General features: G+C 36.7%; 1 protein-coding gene across 1 annotated transcript; it reads right to left on the bottom strand.

The window, feature by feature from the left end:
* Window positions 1-24: 24 nt before the first annotated feature.
* On the bottom strand, window positions 25-26,101 carry pgbd5 (piggyBac transposable element derived 5). The gene is made up of 7 exons (XM_067421995.1): window positions 25,287-26,101; window positions 13,869-14,299; window positions 9,606-9,740; window positions 7,724-7,904; window positions 5,628-5,825; window positions 3,613-3,718; window positions 25-2,992 (listed from the first exon to the last, which is right to left on the bottom strand). The coding sequence occupies exons 1-7, from the start codon at window positions 25,594-25,596 to the stop codon at window positions 2,797-2,799; spliced, it is 1,557 nt and encodes a 518-aa protein (XP_067278096.1). The 5' UTR covers window positions 25,597-26,101; the 3' UTR covers window positions 25-2,796.
* Window positions 26,102-26,434: the final 333 nt, after the last annotated feature.

Raw genomic sequence — 26,434 nt, 5'->3', positions numbered from 1 at the left:
TGAAAAAAAAAAAAATAGCCTATATATATTTGTATAAACATTTATTAGTGTGCAAATTGGTGTAAACTCACATAGACGCGGGAGGGTGGCGCACAGGTTGACATACACTGAGGGTGAACATTACAGATAACACAGATACTCTCACATACATACAGCTTAATCATTTCAACATTCACAGTGAGAAGACAGGTGAAGGAACACCAAGCATTTTACAGCAAGACACGGCACATTCACAACATTCATACATGAATACATGTCCAACACTGGGTTCTTGTTAAACTGACCAGATATTGAGGAGTTTGGTCCAGTTAATAAGTATTATAGTTGTCATAGCTCTTCAGTTATTAAAAATACTTTTTTAATAACCTGCTATCATGCCACACGAAGCTGGCCCTAAAGTATATCGTAGGCTACATTGTTAGCGGCCAGTGCAAAAACAGAAACTTTGCTTATTGGAAGGTTTTTTTTTCTTTTTCTAATGCACTGCACCAGCAAGAGCTTTCATTAAAATCATACCGACCAGTTTCTGGCTTAAGAGAATGTTCTTGGCAGAGATGTTCATAGCACCTGAACCGATCCTACAATATATTGCACAACATAGATGTTGTAGTTACAAAACCCTGAGGTCACCCAAGATAAGGTCAGACATCTCTCTTACACCATTACGGTTCACTCTGCCTGATTAAAATAATTTCCACTGCGGTGCAAACACCCAAAAAATGCTCTGGAAAACACGAATATGCAATCTCAAAATCATCTGTTGCATTTTATATCAGATAAGCACAAGTGGCAGTTATCGCCTGAATTGTATGTGTTAGTATATTGACTATGTGTTCGTAGATTAGATTAGTAGAAAATGTTTGCTACATTCATGACAAACAAAGCAATCATGTCTACAAGCACACCTACAGTATAAGTGATACAACATTGCTTATGTCTAAAAAAAAAAAAAAAAAATGCCGGTATAAAATATGGCATATCTGTTGTTGTGAAGAATGCAGCTGACATTACAAAGTATACTTTGTACAGATTTATATAGACTGAAAACAAAACGTGAAAAGACGTTCAGTTTACATCCGAATTGGTTTGTTAGTCTGCAGCGTTTCACTCGTAAGTGATGGCACAGTTTGTAAATTAAAAAAAGAAGCCAAGGAAATAAGCATGTCTGGGACGTCAAAGTTCACAAATAGTACCTCTGTCCCTTACAGTGGCCATTTTCCAGTATGACTATAACACAGTGATACAGTGGGAGATGCTTGATTTAATATATTACCTGAGGGAAATCTTCTAAAATGAATCTACTTCAGGTATTTTAACGGACAAATTGGACCATGCGCTGCGATTGTATCCATCATTACTACAGTTACAGTATAGCGGCATGGAGAATTTATCTTTTGATAGATTCTGGAACAACGAAAGACCACATAAAACCACCCCGTTACAGACAGAGAAACATTCTAGTTCAAGTCTTTTATAGTTCCATTCATTTTATTTTTATTCATTCGCATCAATGCCCCTAGATAATCAATTAAAATTACACATAATAAAAATATATCAATGAATTATTAGAAATCATATTTACATTATTTTTGGTATACTACTGTATATTGGGATCTTTTAGATTCATACACTGTAAAAAAATTATTTAAAATAAGTTACCTGGCTGCTTTAATTTTGAGTTCATTGAAATTAAAAATTTGAGTTAATACAATGAACATTTTTGAGAATCGACAACCTTTATTCAAATTTTATTAAAATATGCAAGCATATTTGGGTAATTTTATTTGTGATGAAGCAGTGAAACATGCCAAATTGTGCTATTTTCATGATTTATCAATTTTTTTATGCGGTTCAGATACAATAATATTTTGAGTTTCTATTTATTTAACCAATTTCCTTCATTGTATCAACTCAAATTTTTTACTTCAATAATCTCAAAATGTTAAGGCAACCAGGTTACTTACTTTTTTTAAGTTAGTCCAACAAAAATGTTTTACAGTGTAATAATTTAATTGACAAAATGATATGGATATTAATAAAAAGACATACATAATATGTATACTATGAATACAGATTTGATGGGAAATCTAATTTGGGATCAGTGTTACTGGAAATATCCTAGTTAAGTGACGTTTGCGAAACTTTCCGAGTGCAAAAAAGATACGGGAAAGCGTAGTGCCACGTTCTGTGTGGCATTATACATCACTAATGTTGTTGCCTTAAAAAAAAAAAAAAAAGTCATAAAGATCATAAATATTAAGTGATTTCAAATAGAAAACAAAAGATATGCCCAGATATTTGGGAGAACATCTATGTTCTGTGATCTAACATGTGAATCGCATTACATTCTCATTTTGCTGATAAAACACCTCAATAACCACGTATATACAGTATATTTATCAGTGCTGAATGTTGGATATGCTGCTCACAAAAATTCACAAAACATTGTACCTCAGGGTTCAAAACTACGTCAGCACTATTACTGGAACTCTATTGATAAAAATCAAAGAACATCTACAAAGGGCACGTTATTGTGTTTCTCATGCAACAAGTGTTATGTGACATATGTACAACAGTCCTGTAGTATCCAGAAAGACTTGTCAAATGGCCAAATGGGGTTATAAATGTGAGCTTAAATAGGAAACATCACTTTTTTTAACCAGAATTGGCACATTTTGTTTTATGTATAGGGTTTGATCATTTGAAATGACCCTGAAGTGCAGATTGCCGTTGTATTTGAGCATGTTAGTATGAATGCGCTGTCGTGGGTGGGTTTGAGACAGCATACGAATCCTTTCACTGAGTGGGTGAGCAGTCGTCCATATCCAGAAGCTCCTTGACCAGCCTCTCTCCGAACTGCGCTCGGCTGTAGCGCTTCACGTGGTAGGCATCGGACATCTTGTACAGAATATAGGCGTTGTTGATGGCAATGCTGATGGTCAGCCAAAACACCTGCTGCCAGGTCTTATTGGGCTTGTGGAAAATGAAATACCTAGTTGGAAACCACGAGTTTAGTGAACTGTTGATTCCATGTACATGCAAGTTACAAAGTGCTGTGTCCTAAGGGATCATTGTAAAAACTTAAAGGGTTAATTCAAGCCAAAAATTACCCAGTAATAATCATTAATTACTCACCTTCATGTCCTTCAAAATCCATAAAACATTCGTTCATCTTCAGTACACAATGAAATCTGAGAGATTTATGCCCCTCCATTGACAGCTACGCAACTACCACTTTTAAGTTGTAGAAAGACATCATAACGTAATCCATGTGAATTCAGTGATTAAACCTCAACTTTATGAAATGACATGCATACTTTGTTTGCCACTTTATTAACAAAATGTTAATCTCCGACGAGTGTTCACGAGAGCTCCACAATGCATGCGTTTCTGTTGACGCAAAACCGGATGTTCCGTGATCGCACGTTGGAGAAAATAGCTTTCTGGATCTTGTAATTGGGTAGGTCAGTGGAGGGACAGAAAGCTCTCGGATCTCATTAAAAAGATCTTCATTTGTGTTCCGAAGATGAACAAAAGTCTTACGCGGTTGGAGTTGGAATGACATTAAGGGGAGTAATTAATAACAGAATTTTCAAACCTTTAATAACTCACTTGCTGTACTTGTCGTCATATTTGCAGATGTAACTCAGATGTGCAGCAAAGGCCTCCACAGCAAGGGGACATGGGATTTCTCCGCTCTTCCTCTTAATGATCACCCCTAGGATAGTCCAAGACAGAAATGTCAATCACAGTGCTCACACAATAGGATGTAACATCTGACAAACGTTCAGGAAGACAGGGACTGTTCAGTTATCTGCTTTAGGTCCACTGAACAAGGGATCTTAGCAATCACAAAATGGAAAAAAATACAGATCTTAGTAACATAGATCATGCCTTTAATATTCACAAGCATACATTTAGTTTTAAAGCAATACAGCCTAGACACATATACCCCCAGACTTGATAAAAGCCTTACTTCTGCTTTAAGAAATCCAATTTGTTGTATTTCAACTTGGTTTCAAACTCTAAATTGAATTGGCCTCAAACCACAAGGCGTTGAATTGGAATTTGAAAGAAAATCAACACCGGTAATGCATTCTGGAAAATTACGTTTTCTTCCACCCTGGTCCAGACAAGATCATTTATTAAATGTGTTGAAAGAGTTATACTGGATGCATTTCTTTGAATTTGCTATTCATTTTATTTTTACTTCCTTACATCCAAATTTGAATTACATCTTGTTTACTGCTTCAATTCAAATTCTGCAATTGAATTACAATATAAAACGCATTTTCAGTTTAATTCTGAATGCTGCATGACCTCGGGAATTGTGTCCTTGCTGTGTAATCACTCCTCATAAAACCTCTGTTTATTTAGAATCTGTAATTAAATTAGAATCAATTCAAAACCATGATGTCACTGATCAGTAAGAAGGTAGTTAAAGTCCCATTCATTAGATCTGTACCCTTATTATCCCACGGATACTGTCAGTGTACAATTAACTGCCATCTGTTGCATTCGGTAATAATCTGCTGCTCATTGGAGCACAATGTACTGTCTTCCTCAGGACTGCTTGTGGCGTGTAAATTGCAATGCTGGCAGACTTTTTAGAAATTAAAATGGGTTATTTTGAGTCCTGAAGACTATGGGGGAAATCATTGAAATTATTTTTATAGACTGAATTTACAAAGTGTCTAAAAGTTGCTGAATACCGGTGTGATGATCGTTTTAGCTCAGGTTATGTATAGAATATTTGGTAGAGCTTAAGCAGAGTTTTCATTTAAATCGTATCGCCCCATTAATCACCTGCTCTCAAAGAGGAAACTGTGCAAGCAGATGAAGCTTTTACTATATAAACCGATTATTACAGATTCCAGAAATGAAATATAAGTCATAATTTAATCTCCCTTTTCCTGACCTAAAAAACCAGGAGCAATGTTAACACACACACACACACAAAGATGTTCGGTTTCCATGTTTTATGGGGACTTTCCAAAGGCGTAATGGTTTTTATACTATATAAACTATGTTATCCCCTACACTGCCCCACTACTCCTTTTTTTGGATATTGCCATCTTAGTGGGGACATTTTGTCCCCATAATGTAGGGTTTACCAGCCCCCCCCCCCCCCCCCCCCACACACACACACACCTTTTAAGAATGCCACACACACTTTTTAAGAGTGTCAAACACTCTATACATATATATTTTCTTTTTGACTTTATAATACATGAAGTATAAGGCGAGGTGATTGAATTCATGTAATATACACATGATTCAATTGATTCAGCACAGTGCTTTACAACACTTTAATAAAAATGCCCAATATCATATCTGACATTTCTTTTGTAAAGGTGCTGTCAGAACAGATTAAGTCTTATTAAAGAAAAGTGAAGACTAGCACAATACAATGAGGCTTTGGCTTTTATAATCCTTTGATGTGCATGATATCCATTTAATCCATGTACATCAGTGTAAAAGCAATCTAAGCTCACACTACTATAGTGGCGCTTTGCTGCAGCTTGCAAGTGTCATTGCACATTGCATGTTTCCTTTTATTATACCTTTATGAAATTACATAATTTAAGCAAGAAGAAACATCCGCCTGTCCTGTTTGTTTTTCTCACCTTCTTTGGTGGGAGAGTAGGCGTTAGTGAGGAACCTGAAGTTGCCTTTGTTGTACCAGTTGATTATGGACGTATTGCCTCTCATCTTAATGTTAGACTGGCCACGTTGCTGTGGAGCCTCAGTATTGATCAGCATAGACTGAGGAAGACCTGTACAATCACTCTTCCTGGTGCTCAGCAACCCACAGCCGTAGATGCCTGCAGGAGATTGAATGTATAACAGAAAAAAGTAAATGATCCATCTCTGGAGAAAGCTGTGAATGAATATTCATCTTAGCATTTAGTCACATCTGAATGCTGATTGGATGAATGTAGGTCACATGAATAGAGCCCTGCATGTGTGATCTATGAAGCTGTGAGCAGATGTCTTCTCCTCAGCACTGCCAGATGCTGCATCTCAATGCGGCCTAGAAGTCTGATTGAGATATGATTACTTATATTCATCCTCCCAGCAAGGGAAAGGGGACAACTGCTCAACTAATTTTTCCACAAAGATTTCCATTCTCATATTCATCTCAATTTTTTATATGCAGTGAAGTCAAATGTTACAAATGTTACATTACAAATGTTTTGGCTATTTCCCAGCAGTTAAACTCAATACAAAATATCACATCCTATACAAATCTGGAAGCCAGAGATGGACAAAGTACACAACTTCATTATTTAAATAAGAGTACAAGTACTACTGGTAAAATATTACTCCGTTACAAGTGAAAGTTGTACAAACAGATTTTTACTCAAGTAAAAGTACAAAAGTATTTGTTTTCAAAAGTACTTAAGTATAAAAGTAAATAACTTTTTTATGTCAACGCATTCATTTATTATTGTTGTATAAATGGAAACTATGCCATCATGGTTAAGTCAGTGATGCTCCATCTGACATACTAGCATACGACTAACTTAAACTCATTTAAATACTTGTATAAAAATTACAAAGCTCTTTACAAAACTGCTGTCACTTTAAGAATGAATGCACGGATCCAATACACTGATACACATCTGATATTCTCCCAACTGTTTATGTTCACTTAAGACCTAATCAACTATGTTTATGTGATTACACGCCAAAATTAACATTTTGACATCCGTCTTCTTCCATTTTAATATAAATCAATGTTCAAAAAATGCTGAGAAATAATTGAACTTCACAAGACTTTACAAGAGTGATTCCTGAAAGGCTTTCTGCAAAAACCCAAACACCTTTTAAAGAAGAAGAAAATCATCCAATGACTTTCAAAGCTGCTATAGAAACGACTTTTGACTTAGACGAGTTAGTTATTGACTTTAGTTAACCCTCTGGTGCCGTTCGGTCATTGTCTTACTGAAAAAAACTAATCTTTTTAGATATCAGCCTCAAATGTGGAACACAGCTTGTTTAGATTAGAGGCATTGGTTTTCTCACAGTTTTAGAGTAAAATGTATTTTGGAAAATATTTCATATAAACATTTTAAATGGTATTTTGTGCATTTTTTCTTCCGCAATTATCTGCAAAGTGTCATCATTAAAAACAGACCACACTTGTGTCTCTGCTCCAAAACATTAAACATTTATGACCGTTTGAGTTAGAAGTGTCATTTTCAGAATTATTCTTAAAGAGTGAATAAACGGAATATAACTACTGCATAAATATAATACAGTACCATAAAATTCCATTGAACAGTATTGTATAAAGCTGATATGAATTCTACAAAGCATTCAATTATGACCTAGATCTGAATTAATGTATAAAAAAATAGTTTGACTCAAATGTAGAGAGAAAGAGTGAATCTGGCCACTAGCCTAATCCACTCTAGCTCTGTTAACATTCACTCCCAGCTGGAGGCATTCAAATAATCTTTGAGTATGAAACACACGTTTGCTGTGAGAACTCAAGGTCAACTTCCTCTCACTCTCTCCATTTATTCCTTGCCATAGGATGCTGTCACCGTGTAATTAAAAACTGCAGGGGATGAGGAACATCAGATGGAGAGAAGATTAAAGGGATAGTAAAAGGAAGAAGGAAAGCCAAGGCAGAATTCACTGAGAGAAGTAAAGCAGATAAGGGCGCTAGGAATTGACAGATGCAGCACTGTTGCACACACATTGCAGCACCTACCCTGTTTCTCAAACTCTTGAAACAAGTTTAGGCTTGTGATGCTTGGTCCAGTGAAGATGATAGCATTACGGCCAGCCAGATTCTGACAAAGCTGCTTGGCCACGAGACTGTGAAGCTGCGGTTTATTCTTCAGCGTGTCCAAGCCATCTGGACCTGGACCCTCCTTTAGATGGACATAGATCTGAGGGGGAATAAAGAGTTTAAAGTTGCTTACTCAAAAGGACACTATTTACTTTATAAATGCACCTCTGGATATTATTGTAAAGGATTTGTCAATCTAATAAATTATTTTTTCCTTTAAATGTTATTTTGTATGCCCTACTGTTGAAAAGTCTGGTGTCAGTTTGACTGTATTTTTTATAATACATTTTTTCAGCAAGGACACATTAAAGGGTTAGTTCACCCATAAATGAAAATTCTGTTCACCCATAGATGAAAACTCACCCTCATGTCATTCGACAACCGTAAGACGGACGTTCATCTTCAGAACACAAATGAAGATATTTTTGTTGAAATCCGATAGCTCAAAAGGCCTTCATTGACACCAATGTCATTTCCTCTCTCTAGACCCATAAAAGGCACTAAAGACATTGTTACAAAGCCCATCTTACTGCAGTGATTCTACAATAATTTTATAAAGCGACGAGAATAGAAAATAGCGTGCGCAAAAAAACCCAGCTTCTATAGTAATGGGCCGTTTTCAAAACAAAGTTTCAAACCGTTATGAATTCATGATTCGGATTGCCAATGTCACGTGATTTCAGCAGTTTGGTGATTTGACACGTGATCCGAATCATGAATCGAATCAATACGCTGGTTCATTAAGCTCTGATACTTCAGTAAGCTTTGTTTTGAAATCAACCCATCACTATATAATTTGTTATTTATGTTTTTTTTTCTGCACAAAAACTATTCTTGTTGCTTCATAAAATTATTGTAGAGCCAATATAGTGAGATGGGCTTTGTAACGACGTCTTTAGTGCCTTTTATGGGTCTTGAGAGAGGAAATGACATAAGTGTGAATGAAGGCCTTTCTGAGCCATCGGATTTCAACAAAAATATCTTCATATGTGTTCAGAAGATGAACGGAGGTCTCATGGGTGTCGAACGACTTTAGGGTAAGTAATTAATGAAAGAATTTAAATTTTTGGGTGAACTAACCCTTTAAAATGGTCAAAGTAACGGTAAAGAAAAAGATTCTTGAAAAATTGTATCACGATTTTCACAAAAATATTCAGCAGCACAACAGTTATCAACATTGTTAATAATCAGAAATGTTTCTTGAGCATCAAATCGGCATATTAGAATGATTTCTGAAGGATCATGACACCTACCGGATTAATGATGCTGCTGAAATCAGCTTTGTCATTAGAAATAAAGTTAATATTTCACAATATGACTGTTATAATGTATTTCTGATCAAATTGGTGAGCATAAAAGACCACTTAAAAAATAATAATAATAATAATCTTACCAACACAAAACCTTTAAAGGATAATGTACGTCAGAAATATTGAAGGACAATATATTCTGTTTGGCTCAATCCCTAGGCACACAGCAGTTATTCTCTAATAGGAACAGACTGAGAGAAGAGTGCAATTATGTTAAGTGGTCTGGGCTCTCTTTTTCTTTGTTGACTCTATAAAAAATATTTTATTGATTTCATTTAGTAATGTGCCTCTCTGTAATCCTTTATATGTTTATTTACTTAAACAAATATCACGGAATGGTGGAAATTGCTTTGTGTCAACTGAGAAACAAATATTTTCAATAAGTCGACATATTTGTTCTCTTTGTCATTAGAAACAACGTGACATAACTTGGAACAGTTGATGAATTTCTTTTGTGGGATATCCTCCTGCGGGAATGTATGTGCACTCACCTGACATATGAAACCGGTGGAGCTGCACTGTCGCACCCACAGGCTGAACTTCCTCTTCTTCCTCTTGCGCAGCTCCCTCTCTGTACATGTGGTAATGAACACAGGATCCTCATCTATCAAGGGCTCATGGAGGACCTGTGGAAAAGCAGCATGTCTGACTTGAAAATTCCACAATGATAATACGTACTTCAAATGCATCATTTGGCACATGAAAAGCTGCTTTTCAAACTTTTTATATTTACCACAGAAGGTGCATGCTGGAATCCTGAGAAAAAGTGCCACACTTGAACTTAAAGGCACAATATGTAAACATTTTGGATTCAAAAACTGCTAGAACAATGTTATATATTTTGTTGACTTGCGTACTTACAACCCAAATGTTTCCAAAAATGTTTAAATCCAGAGAAATAAGCAATTTTAACCAGGACATCAATGACATCATATCCGCATTACCCTCGATTTCCAGTTACCATGGAAACACCAAAGACACTTTAATATAATATGTTTTTGTTAGAAAGTTGAGCAACTGTTTGGATACATTCATTGGCAGAAAACTAATCATTGTTATATAGCTCAACACAGTTATTCTTATTGTTTAAATCTCGTTTTTATGATTTACAGCGAGTACCATGTTTTACCGTGTTATTGGGTGGGTGGGGGGCATTTGGGGGATAAATTGTGTGTTATTTTGGCAAGTTGCCTGCTAAAATTCCCCTTCCTGGGTCTATATATCACATAATTGAGGCCGCTTCAAACCGCGGACATGGAAAACAACCCGCGGGAAAACAACAGACTTGACAACACACTGACACAGTGCAGTTGAGTTCTGTTGACATTTGACAACTAATGTTATGCACCGCTCCATTGCTCTGATTGGTTGTATGTCTATCCAATTGATGTCTTTCCTAGTTTGGTTGAAACACGCCTTGAAACACGGTTAATTACAGCCCAATGGAGCAGTATCAGACTTAGAATTGAGTGTGACGATGTGTTCACCATGCCCTAATATTGATCTTGCTTACTACAGCGTCCGACAAGTGTCTCACAGTAGCCGCCGAGTGAACGAACAGGGAAGAATTATAACATAACTTTCAACATATTCAAATATCTAAATCCAGGTGTAATCAAGCCATGCCTTTAATAAGCAAACTCTAGTGGTGAAAATATTCTGGCTTTAACATTTTAAAAAACATTTTTATAAATATGAATGTTGGCATGTATTTTAGCATGCAAGTTTAAATCTTTACATTCACAAATCCACGGCGACATTCATATTTCAAAATACGGTCTTTACCGTATTTAATATTCTAATATTAAAATATCTAAATATAGATATTCAAATATCTAATATTTTCTGTGCGTATGTTCATTCTCTGAATCACATGTGCACATTTGAGAAATTAAAATTTCTACACCCAAGAAGTCAAGTCTTGTTAGAACTACTTGTGTTAGAAGCAGTTGCAACTAGTCCTGTTCCCCAAAGATAATCGTAAATATTTGTATTTGTATTTTTTTGGCTCAGTAAACCCTCTCATTAAGCTGAAGCAGTATAAACAGGCCATGGCTCTGAGTGACTGTACTGAATGTCTGATTGTTTGCCAGTAGGGGATAAGAACCAACCCCACATTGTGGCAGTCAGAGTGGGCTGGTTGGCACACATTGTCAAGGTGATATCTCCATGGCAATGAGAAAGCTGAGAGACACAGATGGTGTTTAGTTTGTTCATGGTACATGAGTAATTGGTGGGGGTCTCTGAGATGGGTTGCATGAGGACTCATGAAATGCAAATGCCTGATTTTGGAGCTGAAGCTGATTCATTAAAACTGATACATTTTTTGGGGGGAGAACTATCCCTTTAATATGGATATGTTATAAATGTACAAGTTGGCCACCTGTAATTACCAACATGGTGGATTATTCATTTTAATTGGAGTATATAAAGACCCTAAAAATGTCTCAAAAGTGCACTTCAGCAGGATTAATGGGGTTTTCAAAGGGCAGGAGTTCACATGACCTTAATTAGCACCATATCAGAAACTCAAAAGGAGAATTAGAATGTTTCTCAGAGGGAATTTTAATTGAATTTCATTTCATTTGTCTAGATAACAGTATATGTCACAATTTCCCTCTTTTACTAAATTACTAAATAAATAAATAAATGTTCTAGTATTCTCACATTCTAGCCTCTGGTCATGCTGGCCACTATGAATCAAAGGGAGGGAAAACAACAGGGCAATTTCTAAAAGAAATCACTGAACGCTGAAAAGATGATAGTACCATTATACTCTACACTGTAACAAATGTGTGGTGGTTTTTGTTGGTTTAACTTAAAAAAGTAAGTAACCTGGTTGCCTTAAAATTTTGAGTTTATTTAAATTAAAAATTTGAGTTGATACAATGAAGTAAATTAGTTAAATAAATAGAAACTCAAAATATTTTTGTATCTGAACCACATAAAAAATGTGATAAATCATAAAAATAGCACTATTTGGCATGTTTCACTGCGTCATCAGAAAAAAACACACACATAATTACCCAATATGCTTACAAAATCTTTTAAAATTTCTTTTAGTAAAGGTTGTCGAATCTCAAAAAATGTTCATTGTATTAACTCCAATCTTTCGATCTTCCTCAGGCATGAACATTTTTTTTTTTCATGCTCTTTTTTTCATGCCTGAGGAAGATCGAAAGATCGAAACGTTGCAATGAAACAATAAATCTTTTTAATTGCGAGTTGATAGTGTGCGGGACTTCTCCTTTTCATTTGATGATAATAGGACTTTTTGTCCTGCTCTCCTACGCACCTATCACACACAGGTGTGCGACGTTTATGTGATTCATTGTATTAACTCAAAATTTAAATTTCAATGAGCTCAAAATTTTAAGGCAACCAGGTAACTTTTTTTCCAAATAATTTTTTACAGTGTATGAATCATTCATTCATATTGTCTTGAGTCAGGAAACGCAAATAATTTGTTCTAATTGTATACCGGTATCTGGACTTTAATTTGACCAAATGTAATAAATGTGGTTCACTTTTGCTGAATAACGGGCCACTTAGATTCTAGCCCATTTTCAAGATGACTTTTCACAACTCAGTTCCAATTTTATGTTCTCCGTCTGAAAGCCAGAAGCCCATATTATTCAATGCGCCGAGAACTCATTCTCCAAGCGAAGAGAGAAAAAACAGAACAAATGTAGGAGGGTGTTGAAATGTCTTTCTTGGCACAGCTCTTCTTGTCGTTACAGTAAACTCCCTGATGCTAGCCTGACATCTGAATGACTGGCACATTGAGTGCATAATTGTTGTAATTTTATTTAACAGAGAACTACATTTAAAGTGAGATCTGGATACATTAAATTAGCAGAACTGACAATTATTGTCTATGATCTTAGAGAACTTTGAATAAGATATCTGACTTTATTATATTTAGCTGAATCTAGCAGCCGTTACTCCAGTCTTCAGTGTCACATGATCCTTCAGAATTCATTTTAATATGCTCATTTGCTGCTCAAGATTTTTTTTTTGAATCAATGTTAAAACAGTTGTGCTGCTGATTTTAGTGAAACCCCTGCATTCTGCACAAGCTTATAGGCGCATATTACTAACGTGGTCCTTAAGTAACACAAATAATACTGCGCTACTGACTTTAGACCAGGTTTTTGTTGGTCAATGGCGCAGTCGTTTTCAGTTGCTTCAAAATAGCAACAAAATAGCGCCAACAATGCACCTGAACAAACTTTTTCGGACCATCGCGCCCATGTGCAGAGAACACTTGAGTCACACTTGGTGTCCATTGCGCCAGATGTATGATCGGGCCTTGGAGACAAAATGTTTTACAAAGATTGAAGGACAAAAATGTTGATTCCTCCTGAGCTCATTTATACATTTAACTGTAATCTTTCAGAACAGATAAATGGTTCATTTTCAATCTATTTATGCTACAAATTACTAGTAAGATACAAAGTACAACAGACCTTGAGTATTGCATTGAGCAACACTGAATAGCGGCAGATATAAAAGATCCCTTTCAAAATAGTACCATAAAGCTCCCAGCCTGAAGACATGTGACGGGACTCCAGGCTCTCACAGCAGAACGTGTTCTAGTTTCAGCCCCAAACCCACTTTCCACTGGCACAGATATCTAATATGTCTGCTAGCCCTAGTTTCCAAAAAGTTAATACTGTGAAGATATCTTTGCTCAGTTTTTCTCTGTACCGTCAACACGTGAAGCATATGATTTAATTGATGGTATTTATTACCTGTGTCTGTGAGGGCCTGAAGGTAGAGCTGAAGCTCTGCTGAAGAGAGTCCAGGAAGGGTTGGATCTTATAGAGGCCCTGACTACCACCGTGACTGGAGCGGAACGCCACAACATGGAAGTACTTGAGGATCTTCTCAAAGCGTGCCTGGCTCATCTTGAGCGCGATGCTGCGATTACTGAAGAATCCGCTGCTCCAGATGCTCAGCACTGACTCACAACGGTTCACGCTAGTAGAAGTAACATAGCCTAGAAAGGCCTTCATCTCAGCCAGCGTCACATTGGTCCATCCCTCATCACTGCCAAAGCGCTCTTGATACTTTTTGGCATACATGTTGGTCTGGATCACCATGTTCTGAATGACGTTGTCAGGGACAAACAGTTGGAAGAAGTCCATTGCCGTTGCACTTGATGCCATTTTCTGTGTCGGACCTGCAAAATAAAAGGTATGTTTTAGAATTATATATATATTTTTTTTATTCTTTCATTTTTTAGCCAGGGATGAAGCAGAGAATAATGCAAGAGCTGTCGCGTCATTTTATGATTTACAAAGTTTTTTTAATTTAATAAAAGAGGTTGAGGTTAACATGTGTTTTGATTATACCTTTTTAATTATGTAAACCACTGAACAGCATTTCAATAAAAACAGCATTATATGAATTATCTATATTCCTTCTAAATAATAATACTATATTTCAATATTCAGATAAAAATAAATTAAGAATTTACATTTATTATGCTTACAGTGTTTTTTTTAAAAAAATATTTGTTTAGACGCTGCTAGTTATGTAGGCAGGTTTAGATACCGATTTAAAATTAATTTCCTTAAAGAGATAGTTCACTCAAAAAGGAAAATTCTGTCAACATTTACTCACCCTCATGTCGTCCAAATTATGTTAACATTTTTGACCTTGATGGAATATGCACATATTCACTCTTTTTTTTGGTCTGCCCAATATGTAAAAATGCAAAACGTTTCTTGTTGCGTCAAATTCAGTTATAATTTACATAAATAATGTCATATTTTTAATTCAAAATGGTGACATTTCAACAAAAAATGTCAAGTAGTTTGAATCACTTGATATTACTGTTGATCGCTTTTTATGGTAAAACAGTTGTCAAATATTAAATGTTTAGCTACTTAGATCTTACGCACTTTCACTGCTATAACTAAATCATCGCATTGGAATTCACAGTAACCCCCGCCTTCTCTGATTTGATTGGCCATCTCACACATACGCACTTTTTTTTTTTTTTTTTGAAAAATGTTTCAACGGTTTTTGTCATTTTTCAGACATTTTCAAAATATCTTCTTTCAATAGGAAAAAAAAGGCATGGAACAACAAGAGAGTAAATGATGACAAATGTTCATTGTAACTGATGTTCATTTTGGGGTGAACTGTTCCTTTTACTGGGCATTGGGTGATGAATCTAATGACTTTTTAATATGACCATTGTCATCATACCTAATGGGAGACTAATGAGCAACACTGTGCTTTCAGCTAATGATAAAAAGTTGTGGAAAGCAGTGCAGAAAAAGCTTAAAGGGTTAGTTCACCCAAAAATGAAATTGATGTCATTAATGACTCACCCTATAGAATCTCTTGAAGCATCGAACGTACATTTTGGTCCAAAAATAACAAAAACGCAATAATTCAAACGCTTGTGAATCAGCCGACTGATTCATGATTCGGATCGCGCGTCAAACTACTGAAATCACATGACATTGGCGATCCGAATCATGAATCAATCCGCTGATTCATAACCGTTTGAATCTTTATTTGAGGATTGAAAACAAACAGGGAAGAGAAGACGATGCTGAGTAAAATCATAATTTTTGTTATTTTGGACCAAAATGTATTTTTGATGCTTCAATAAATTCTAATTAACTAACTGATGTCACATATGGACTACTTTGATGATGTTTTTATTCCTTTTCTGGACATATAGTGTGCATACACTTCCATTCGCTCTCGGACTAAATAGAAAATATCTTAAACTGTGTTCTGAAGATGAATGGAGGTCTTACGGGTGTGAAACGACATTAGGGTGAGTCATTAATGACATCAATTTCATTTTTGGGTGAATTAACCCTTTAATTGGTTCCTTTGTCATCTTTTACTCCACTTCCTCTAATGGCCATTTTGTCTATCTTAAAAAAAGGCACACAGCAATGGAGCAAAGAGTTAAGACGGAAAATTGAAGTGTCTTTTAAGCTCTTTATAGCAGATGTGGCATACATTAACTTAAAGTGGAAAATAAGTACCATTTACATTGTTGCGTAGTGTAAATATTCGTCAGGGAATGATTTGTTTTGATCCAAACTAAATTAAAAAGCCCTTATGTGGTTATTATTGTAGAGACAGAAACCCCAAAGCACAGCACTGGCCATGCAGCCACTGCAGTTACAACTTCCCACACATCTAGTGTGCCACACTTGTAGTGTGAATGCAGCATTACACAGGCACAGTGCCCTAATGACCCCAAAGTAAAAGAGCGTGTAATTGATTTGGGTGCCGTGAGTAAACAACTGTCCAGGATTCTGATCTACGCAGGAGATCAGGCACAAATAAAACAGAAAAATAATTAATACAATATAAAAAAATATAAAGACATATTTAGAAATGCAAAATATAAAAAGAAAAATCTTTTATAAAAAAGAAAATAAAAATACATTAAAATAAATGTGTGTTATTTTTCTAAACAAATGGTTCAATCATGCTTTCCAAAGTCCCATGTGCTCGTTCAGTCATGTATGGCACACATCTTATCCAAACCACAACAGCTTCTATTCAACCAGTAGCTCATCTCCCATTACGGCTCTCAAGAAGCTTGTAAAGCAAACACAAACATTTCCCCGGGATAAAGTCTGTAGCAGTTTATTATGTTCATTCATCTGTGGCTTTTTGGTTTATAGGACTTCCCAAACAACAACGTATTAGGGAAAAAAACATCTCAGTAAAAATGCTGATTATATAAAACACTTTACCCAGTATGTTAAATATAGGTGGTTGACACAACATGTTCATTAATGTATCAAAACCTAGTATAGATTACAATTTGTAATAAAAGGTGTATCGGGTGTTTTCACACTTGGGTCCTCTTTAAAAGAACCGAACTCAGACTCCTTTAAGTGGACCAAGAAGTGAACCAAGTGAAAAAGGACCCAGTTCTCTTTACGTTCACACTGTCCCTGTCTCTGAAAGAGGACTCAGATCATTTTTGGTCCCCTTTAGTAGGAATGTGGTCTCAGACCCCTTTGTGTTCAGACTGTTGCTTTTTGGATCTAGTCCAGTTCAGTTTTTGATGGCTGACCCTATGGCGTTCAACATTTGATCCCATTCACTTACATTGTTTGTTCCTCAGTAACTCAAGATATTTGTTTGTAAAGATTATTATTACTTTATGACAGTACAAATGCTGTTGTATCAAGTAGTTTATCTTAAAAAATATATATATATATATATATATATATAGGCCTATATATATATATATATATATATATATAGGCCTATATATATATATATATAGGCCTATATATATATATATAAATATATATATATATATATATATATATATATATATATATATATATATATATATAATATTACATATTCTTGCACTAGCTATATAACACGTCCTTCTTTTCAACTAACATTTGAATTGTTTTCCTTGATTCATGTTTATTTTATTGCAGAAGGCAATGATAACATCAGCATACAAAAAATAAACAACACAATAAAAAAAATAAAAGAAAGATGCAAATTAAATAAACTGCTTTCAATTCCCCAGGTAAAGTATAGATATGCCTAAAAGCAGCATTCAAGAAAGAAATGGAATAATCACATGAAAAAATAAAACCGCATTCTTCACTGTATGAAGAACTGCATATTCTGCATATTCTCCACTGATTCTTTTATTAGGCTAATGCAGATGTTTACATTCATTTAAGACAAAACCACCTGTTTATGTGAAACTTGTGTGTTTTTGACGCTTTAAAATAAATGCAATAAGACGCTAAAGATTCAGTTTATTTCACGCGCTGTGACAGCTGCTTCTGCATGCGCTAGGTGTGTGTGCTCGTAACACCATTTTAAACTGGCGCGCAGCCGCGTCTCTCTCACACAGTTCGGAAGCGGTTGAAATTGCAATAAACAAGTGAATGTTGTGAACGAATAATTTGTAGAGATTTGTCAGAAGAATCAGCCGCGATGAACAGCCGATTTGTACGGAGGCATCTGATGACCAAACTACATTGGAATTCAAGAACAGAAAAAATCAAGTAAGCCCAGAGCGGTTTGTGTTCAGACTGCGTGTTTTTAGCGAACCGTACCATAAGATGAGATCGAACCGTACCCAGACCACCTCCCGTGATGGTTTCGGCTCGGTTCGCTTTAAAGGGGTCTGAGATCGTTAGGAGTGTTCACATATGGGCCAAAAATCACGCGAACCGCGCTCAGACCCCTGAAAAGGACCAAGTGTGAAAACACCCTTACTGTAACTGGTCCCTCTTGCCTTGTTGCATTCATTGTAAATGGTAAATAAATTAAATGGATACATTTATTTAGTAGAATCTGTTGCCTCAAATTGTTTAAGTTAAGAACTTTAGAACTTACAGATTTTTATTTTGTAATCATACATTTGAATTGTTATGAACTTGAAATATTTGAGTAAACTAATTCATTAGCCTGACAAGCCAGACCCATATAAAGATGTTTGGTCTGGGAACTCACCATTGACAGGGCTCAATCTGCGGTGCGGGATAAACGGTTGTAGATAGATTAAACTTACGCTGTATCCGGTCGGCAAAACTCCGAACACATCTTCCCTTCTTAAAGCTACACTGTGTAACTTTTTTAGTTTATTCTTAGCTAAAAACACTTAGTTCTTTCAAAAATATATGTGCTCATTAATGTGTATACTTCTTTCAAGTAATAAAGTATTCTCGTAAGTTTATAATATGCCATTGAAAATACATACGGGTGAGAGGTTCGAATGCAGGTCGCCATGTTGCCCCTCCATCTTGAACGTACATTAGCCAAAGAGGGACATATCCATAATTTCAAGCTTTGCCTTTCGCGTTTTAACACTCAATGGCACCATGTCGAATGTGAAGAGGGGGATTGCCATGTTAATCTTGGACTAAATCGGCCACTGTAGGAGTTAAAACGAAATCAGAATTGAGAGGAACATAAACTATTATTCCCTGGATGGTCATATACCATTTCACCGCTAGATGGGGGAAAATATCACACAGTGTAGCTTTAAGAATGACTTCAGTGCCGTTCTTTGTTCTTTTCTCAGAGAAAAGCTTAACTACAAGTTCTTCTCAGAGTCGAGGCCAAAGCCGGTTCGAAAGATCTTCGTTCTCCAGCTTCTGTGTTTACAAGCGGAACCTCTGCAACTCTGCCGCCATTATGTTAAGCCCGCCCACCGACTCTATACATAATGTGATTGGCCTGACCAGAGTTTGGTTTTTTGAAAGTCTATTGAAAATTGTCATTTACATATATCTGTCCTCAAACTAAACTCATCCTACAAAAAAAAACTCAACATAACTAGCATAAAGGGAAACTCCTACAAATATATATGCAATAAGGTCAGCCCAAAAAAATTACCCTGCCCGTGCCTTTTCAGTGCTAATTTATCACTGCATGTCTTTAGTAAACCCTGACAATGCCAAACGAGCTTGTGTCCTGGCGCAAGCTGTTAGTAAATCTGGCCCTTAATTTCGGAATTTACTGTCCCTTTTGAGTGTTATGGCAAAGCATGCTGGGAAATAGAAATCTCAGCCCAGTTTCGGTTAAAATTATGTTTGTCTAAATTAAAAGAAACAAGTTCATAAAACTCAAAACAACGAAACAATTCAGAATACTTAAAATGTGTCAGTTTTGTGAACTCAAAAGAAAAAGAAAGTTCTAAATACGCATAAGTTCATTTGTTTGAACTAATTTGTTTAATTTGTGTTGGCTCTACTTAAACCGATTCATTATTTTGAACGTCGGGGTTTACAGTGAAGGACATGCCAATTTCCCAGAAGCATTTAATGTCAATCTGTAAAAAATATATAAATCTTTGTTTTTGTTTTTTGTTTAGATTCCTTTTTGTGCTGGCCAAAAATTTCATTTTAATAATAAAATATAACATGAACTTGATAGAGAAAACTGTTCTAGGTTTGTTTTTTTGCTTAAAATGTATTATGATATTAAATTAAAGCATTATGTAATAGGCTCAAACAGATAATGGTCATACCCCTTCTAAAGTGCATGAACATACCAATGTACTATAGTACTTTATATTTGTAGAAAAAATATCCTTAAATTGAAAAAGTATAGAAAAACATGGTGAAATATTGCTTGTGCAATTGTTGCATGTGCTGCAGTGATATATCATATAAGCTGGCTTTAATATTTGTGCTCAGAGGCTTTTATGTTCACACACAGAAGGTCTATATAACTTAAAAATGTAGCGTCTCTACAGTCGGTCTTCCTGGAGAACAGCTGCTGGTGAGCTACATAGTTTCCTAGATTAATTATTGAGAAGAAGAAGCAGCCGCTTCTGCACCTCCTTTCTACAAATAAGTAAGCTAGTATAAATCGATCTTATCTTTTCAGATCACACAGCAGGTGCAGAATTACACCATATGGCCCTCATACAGCTGAGTATCAATTTAACAAATTTGTCACAAAACTGTTGGGGATGACAAAGACTATTCTATAGTTTTCAAATGACTTATTGAGATATGTCAGATGATATGCTTTAACACAATCCAAATAATGCAAGCACAAAATCTGACCCGCCCTGAATAATATAGACCTTATATAAGTTTGACAGTCAGGCTACAGTGTTGTGTCCAACGAGAACACTACAATTACCTTTTACAAATAACACTGACATCTCGCTCCGATGAAACATTGTTTTTCAGTATCCACAACTGTCATGTCTTATCAAATATTTTTTATGACATTTTATGACATAAAAAGCAAAATGTCGGGGGCCTGACTTGAGTACTATCTTTCATGCATCATTTTGCAGCATGTGCCAAAGCAAAGGCAGTCACCAGATGGCCCATTTCCCCCCTGTGGTGACAGACAAAACTTTCTGAGCATCCACGACGGATGGATGTGTTATTTATCAACAGTACAGCATCTACTCAATTTGGAAAACGTTCAAACCAAAACAACACAAGAAAATATTACATAAGGATTATGATATTTTCTACTAAAACGTTAGCATATTTTGGTTCATTAAATATCTAGCATGATTCTTTAATTTTCCATATTTGTGCGATGAAAGATCTTTACATGACATTAAAACACACACACACACACACACACACACACACACACACACACACACACACACACACACACACACACACACACACACACACACACACACACACACACACACACACACACACACACACACATACGTATCATTTAAAAATGCTCTTGGGTCACTTTGGAGGAAGTGAAATGAAGCATGATATTAGTATCAGTCTATTGATCCATATGTCAACCGGTCAGAGTCTGTACAGTCACTTATGCCCAGAAGGATCTACACTCCTGTTTATGTCAATATTTTAGACTGCCATCAAATGGCAATGTGATCAGAACACATTATAGAATAACAGATAAAACTCTTGACTAAAAAAAAACAGATCAATATCTAGTATTTAGAATGATTCCCTGCCTGCGTATTATGTAAACCAAAGCATTTGAATGTCTGTCTGGCATTAGCACATCATTATCTCCCTATGATTCACTGAGAAATATAGGCCTTCAATATTGTATGGCTGAAATTGTAAATGAGATTGTTTCTTTCTCTCTCATTTTATTTATTACAGGCATGCGTATTCAGGATGTTTCCCAAAATATCTTTCTTTGACATTGTTCAAACTGGGCTATTCTCATAGAAACTCCATTCGAGAATCATTTTATTTAATTTCCTAGTGAGAGAATCTAGTAAATCTCTTCATACTAATCTCTGGAATCATAAAATCTTATGCATTTAACTAGCCTGGATGCCAGCCGAACTTAGCCCCGCCCAGAACATATTTAGGTCGGGCAGTTCGGTCTGGCCTCGCTCCATAGAGGAGTAATTACCCCCGAACAGAAACTGTTCGGACCAATGAAATCATCAGGGCGGGCTTTAGACGATGACGGACAGATGATCAACAGTAACGTAATCATGCACGTCATCAAAGGGGCTTGGATTATATTTTTTTGAATCCTAAACGGAGAGCTTGTTTGTATATGCATTCACCTTCACAATTTCTCTTAGAAATGATGATCATGTTGGGTAAGTACTCTGTGTATCATTAAATTATTTTATTTTTTTACAACACCGGCAAAGATCGTGTATTCCAGCCTGATTTCAGTGCGTGTGCAGACAGGGTTGCCAAGTTTTTACAACAAAACCTGCCAACTACTAGCCCTAAACAATAGCTTCTCGGGGGGTTCTCCGGGGGAAAAATGGTGCTTGGGGGTAAAATGTGTGTTATTTTGGCAAGGATGCCTGCTAAAATTCACATTCATGGGTCTATATATCACATAATAGTCGCTTCAACCCACCGACATAGAAAACAACCCGCGGGAAAAAAACACGGACTTGGCAACACAGTGCAGTTGAGCTCTGTTGACGTCGCTTCATTGCTCTGATTGGTTGTAGGTCTATCCAATTGAGGTCTTTCCTGGTTCGGTTGAAACACGCCTCATAATCACAGCCCAATTTAGCAGTTTCAGACTCATATTCTGACTAAAATTGAGTATGACCACGTCAGGCTAGCATTTAACAGGTTTCTGTCACAACTTTCATGACTTTAATGTAGTAATTTGATGCATGCACAACATCATTAACAGTTGATTAGGGATAAACAATTATGTTAGCCTATATACTATCTCCGTTTTCATTGTATTTGTGTTTGATTTTTTTTTTTCTTTCTAGAAGATGATTTGCATTTCTGGACCAGCAATGGCTAAGCAATGGTACCACATGCATTTGATTGTGAAAACTCCCTCTGCACACAATAGGATAGCACTACAACCAACCAGAGCAACAAAGAAGGTGAAGCAGAGCTAACGTTTGCCGCATCAGCTGGTCAGCAAAACTCTGAACACATCTTCCTTTCTTAAGAATGAATTCAGTGCTGTTCTTTGTTTTTTTCTCAGAGAAAAGCTTAACTCCAAGACTTCCAGAGCAAAAGCCGATTCGAAAGGCTGTTGTTCGCCAGCTTCTTTGTTTTCAAGTAGCACGTGGAACTGTCACAACTCTGCCATCATTATGTTAAGCCCGCCCACTGACTCTATAGACGATGTGATTGGCCTGACTAGTTTGGTTTTACCAGCTCACAGGCCAACAGAGAGTTGCTAGACAACCTGGCTGCAAATTATATTTGCTGCTGCTAGGCTGCGTCTAGATTTCTAGGCTACACTCCTTCAGGATTCAAACAAGTTTTGGAAAGTTTTTTTTTTAGTATGGCCCTTTATGAAGTCATAAAGTGCGCAAATGCTTGTATGGGCACTTCTCCTGGATATTCGTGTGCTCACATCAAACAAAGCGAGAGCAAGTCGTCCGCAGTTCTTTCATTTTGTTTTTAGACCACAAAATCAACAATGTCACTAAAGAAGTGTATTTCTGGTTGTGAGGTAAAGATAACCTCTTTCAGCTTCCCAAATAACCCAGCGTTAAGGAAACAGTGGATGCAGTTTGTTTTTCCGGAGCAGCAAAGGAGTTCTGTGAAATTGCATCAAATGTCTGTATTTTGTTGGCAAGTTAGTGTATAAAATATCAACAACATGAACTTAGTGAATCGAAAGTTTTCCAGGGAGTGTGTGTGTGTGTGTGTGTGTGTGTGTGTGTGTGTGTGTGTGTGTGTGTGTTCAAGATTAATTAAGCTCCGCCCACTGGACGCCTTCACGGGTTTGGCTGTTTTCAGTACAGCGTATCTATCTTTTATAAATATGATAAAACTAAAGACTCTTCCAAGATATGAAGGATGCAATACTATTCTATAAGTACTCAAGATTAACATGAGAATGGCAGAAACTGGGTGTGTTACGCCCCCTTTAATATGTTGAATTGACTTAAAGGTCCAGTATGTGAATTTTAGCAGCATCTAGCAGTACTCAGTCTTTAAGTAATAAAAACATAACTGTTCATTATGTAAGGTCTTTATACACCATTGAAAACATAGCTTTGTATATTATATTGCATTTCTGTCAATAGATACTCATAAATACTACACACTGACTGAACCTTTACCATATTGGACATGAATTGATAAACCTGTAACCCTCACAAATACTGCATGCTCTTTTTTTTTTTAAATGTGACTGATTTTAATGCAGTTTTATGACCCCACCAAAACATACTGTTGAAAAATGTATTAAAATAAACCCAAAAACACAATTGCTAAAATGTGTGAACTTGTACACCAACCAGAAAACCTAAGGCCCACAAAAATACATAATATAGTTACAAATGTTCCACAGTTGAAGTTACCAAATTAAAATGATCAAGTTAAGTAAGTGTGTAAGTGTGTGTGTTTGTGTGTGTGTGTGTGTGTGTGTGTGTGTGTGTGTGTGTGTGTGTGTGTGTGTGTGTGTGTGTGTGTGTGTGTGTGTGTTTCTATCCCGGTAGGAAATTTAACCTAAATGTACAGTGACCATGGGGACTTACAATTTAGAATTAAATCATACAGAATATTTTTCGTTTTTTATCTAAAAATGCAGCAAGTTTTCTGCGATGGGTAGGTGGATAGAATATACAGTTTGTACAGTATAAAAACCATTGTGTCTATGGGGAGTCCCCACAAAGATTGTGAACCAGACATGTGTGGGTGTGGTTTCAGTTTACTACTGTTTCTTTTTAGTTGTTGTTTTTTTTGTCCTGATTTTTGACAAGTCCTTACTTATTTGTTCCCTCTATGGTCGCAATTACCAATTGTTGGATATGTAGTACATCACCTGATTGGGAAAGCATTCTTATCTGTACTCTCTAAACGCCACCTAACCATTTTAAAATGTGAATTTCTCAGAAATAACAGCCTCCTTTCATCCACCAATGCAAATGACACTTCTGCCCTGATGTAGAGCTAATCATAATCACAGCTGCTCTTGGTCTGGCAGTGATTATTAGACACCGGACTAAAAAACCCAAAATGTGGCCTGCTGTCTCAGTCCTGCAGGATTTCACACAGCCAGTTAATAATCACCCTTCATCCATATTTGAAGGAACTGTGTCATCTGTTGGAGCCATCTGATGAGAGAGATCAAAGTAAACCAGTGTAGTCATCAAAGAGTCCCATCTGTGAGCTTAATTACTCGTCGAGCGTGCAGGCCTCTCAAGGATGATAAAGCTGCATTGCATTTACATGAGGACCAGTTCATCAGCGCTCATCATTAGATTCACTTACCATGCGTGTCCTGATAGTGAGGCACGCTGAGGTCCTGTAGCGTGTCGCTCCATCCCTCCTCCTGCGCCTGGCCGTTGGAAACAGACCCGGGAGGACCGCAGCTCTGTCTCCTAGTTTCACCGGCTCTGGCATCGTCCGGATTCGTCTCCGTGTAGTTATCCGAATTGGAGTCTCCTGTTGTACTGTAAAAGGGGTTTTCGCTGCTGTCGTCTCCCGACTCCCCGAATACATCATCGGAAATCTGCAGGCTCTCGTAGCGAGAACGCGCTTCCTCGAGGAGCGACAGTCCCCTCCTTCCACAGTCCGCCATCGTTTGTCAGTCCCGACGTAGAGCTGCTACAGCCGGCGAGATTCGGCATGCAAATGACCTCCTTAACAGCGTCAAATCCGGCATACAGTCTGTTGCACCAAACCACTCTGGTTCGTGCGAGCGTGTCGTGTCGCGGTCCTCTGCTCGAGAAGCAGCGGGTGGAGGTCTCAGAGGCGGCGGGGAAATAAAGGTGAACGCCGCGGGAGCTGTCCGTCCGGCGTGGTGCTGAAATACCCCCTGTCCTGCGAGCTGAACCCCACAACTGACCGCTCCACAAACGATCTGTGCATCCGTGTTGGGCGGGCTCCCCTCTCTGTGGAGGATTGAATGGATCTCCGGCTTCCTTGGAAATCACCTGACTCGGTCTCCCTGCACTGCCCAATGGGATTAACCTCTGAATGAATCATGGATGTTAGAGACACGAATTATATTTGCTCTGCCACCGATGAAGAGCAGTGTTAAAATGCTTTATAGGCATATTAATGTTGTTTCCCCCCAATTTGAATATGCAAGCGCATCATTCATCATCACTCACATTATGTTCGAATATGTTCACATTTAAAAAAATATCCGCATTATGACAGTGCATATTTAAAATTATTGTTAGCTAACCTAGTAAAATAAAGCATAGAAAATATAATGTTAATATATTAACAGACAGTAAAATATTACATTATATCACTTGCTTGCATAGGATATTCTTATTGAACAAGTCATTTTTAATTATTTCCCTCTGGTTTAATTTTTTATTTTATTTTAACATTAGGCTACATAATATGAATAAAACTATTCAATGGGTGTAAAGCACTCATGTTAACTAAGCTGGTAATAATTTGAG

The sequence above is a fragment of the Pseudorasbora parva genome, chromosome 17 (assembly GCF_024679245.1).
Source record: "Pseudorasbora parva isolate DD20220531a chromosome 17, ASM2467924v1, whole genome shotgun sequence".
Lineage (NCBI taxonomy): Eukaryota > Metazoa > Chordata > Actinopteri > Cypriniformes > Gobionidae > Pseudorasbora > Pseudorasbora parva.
This window is presented reverse-complemented; position numbering and strand designations above follow the sequence as displayed.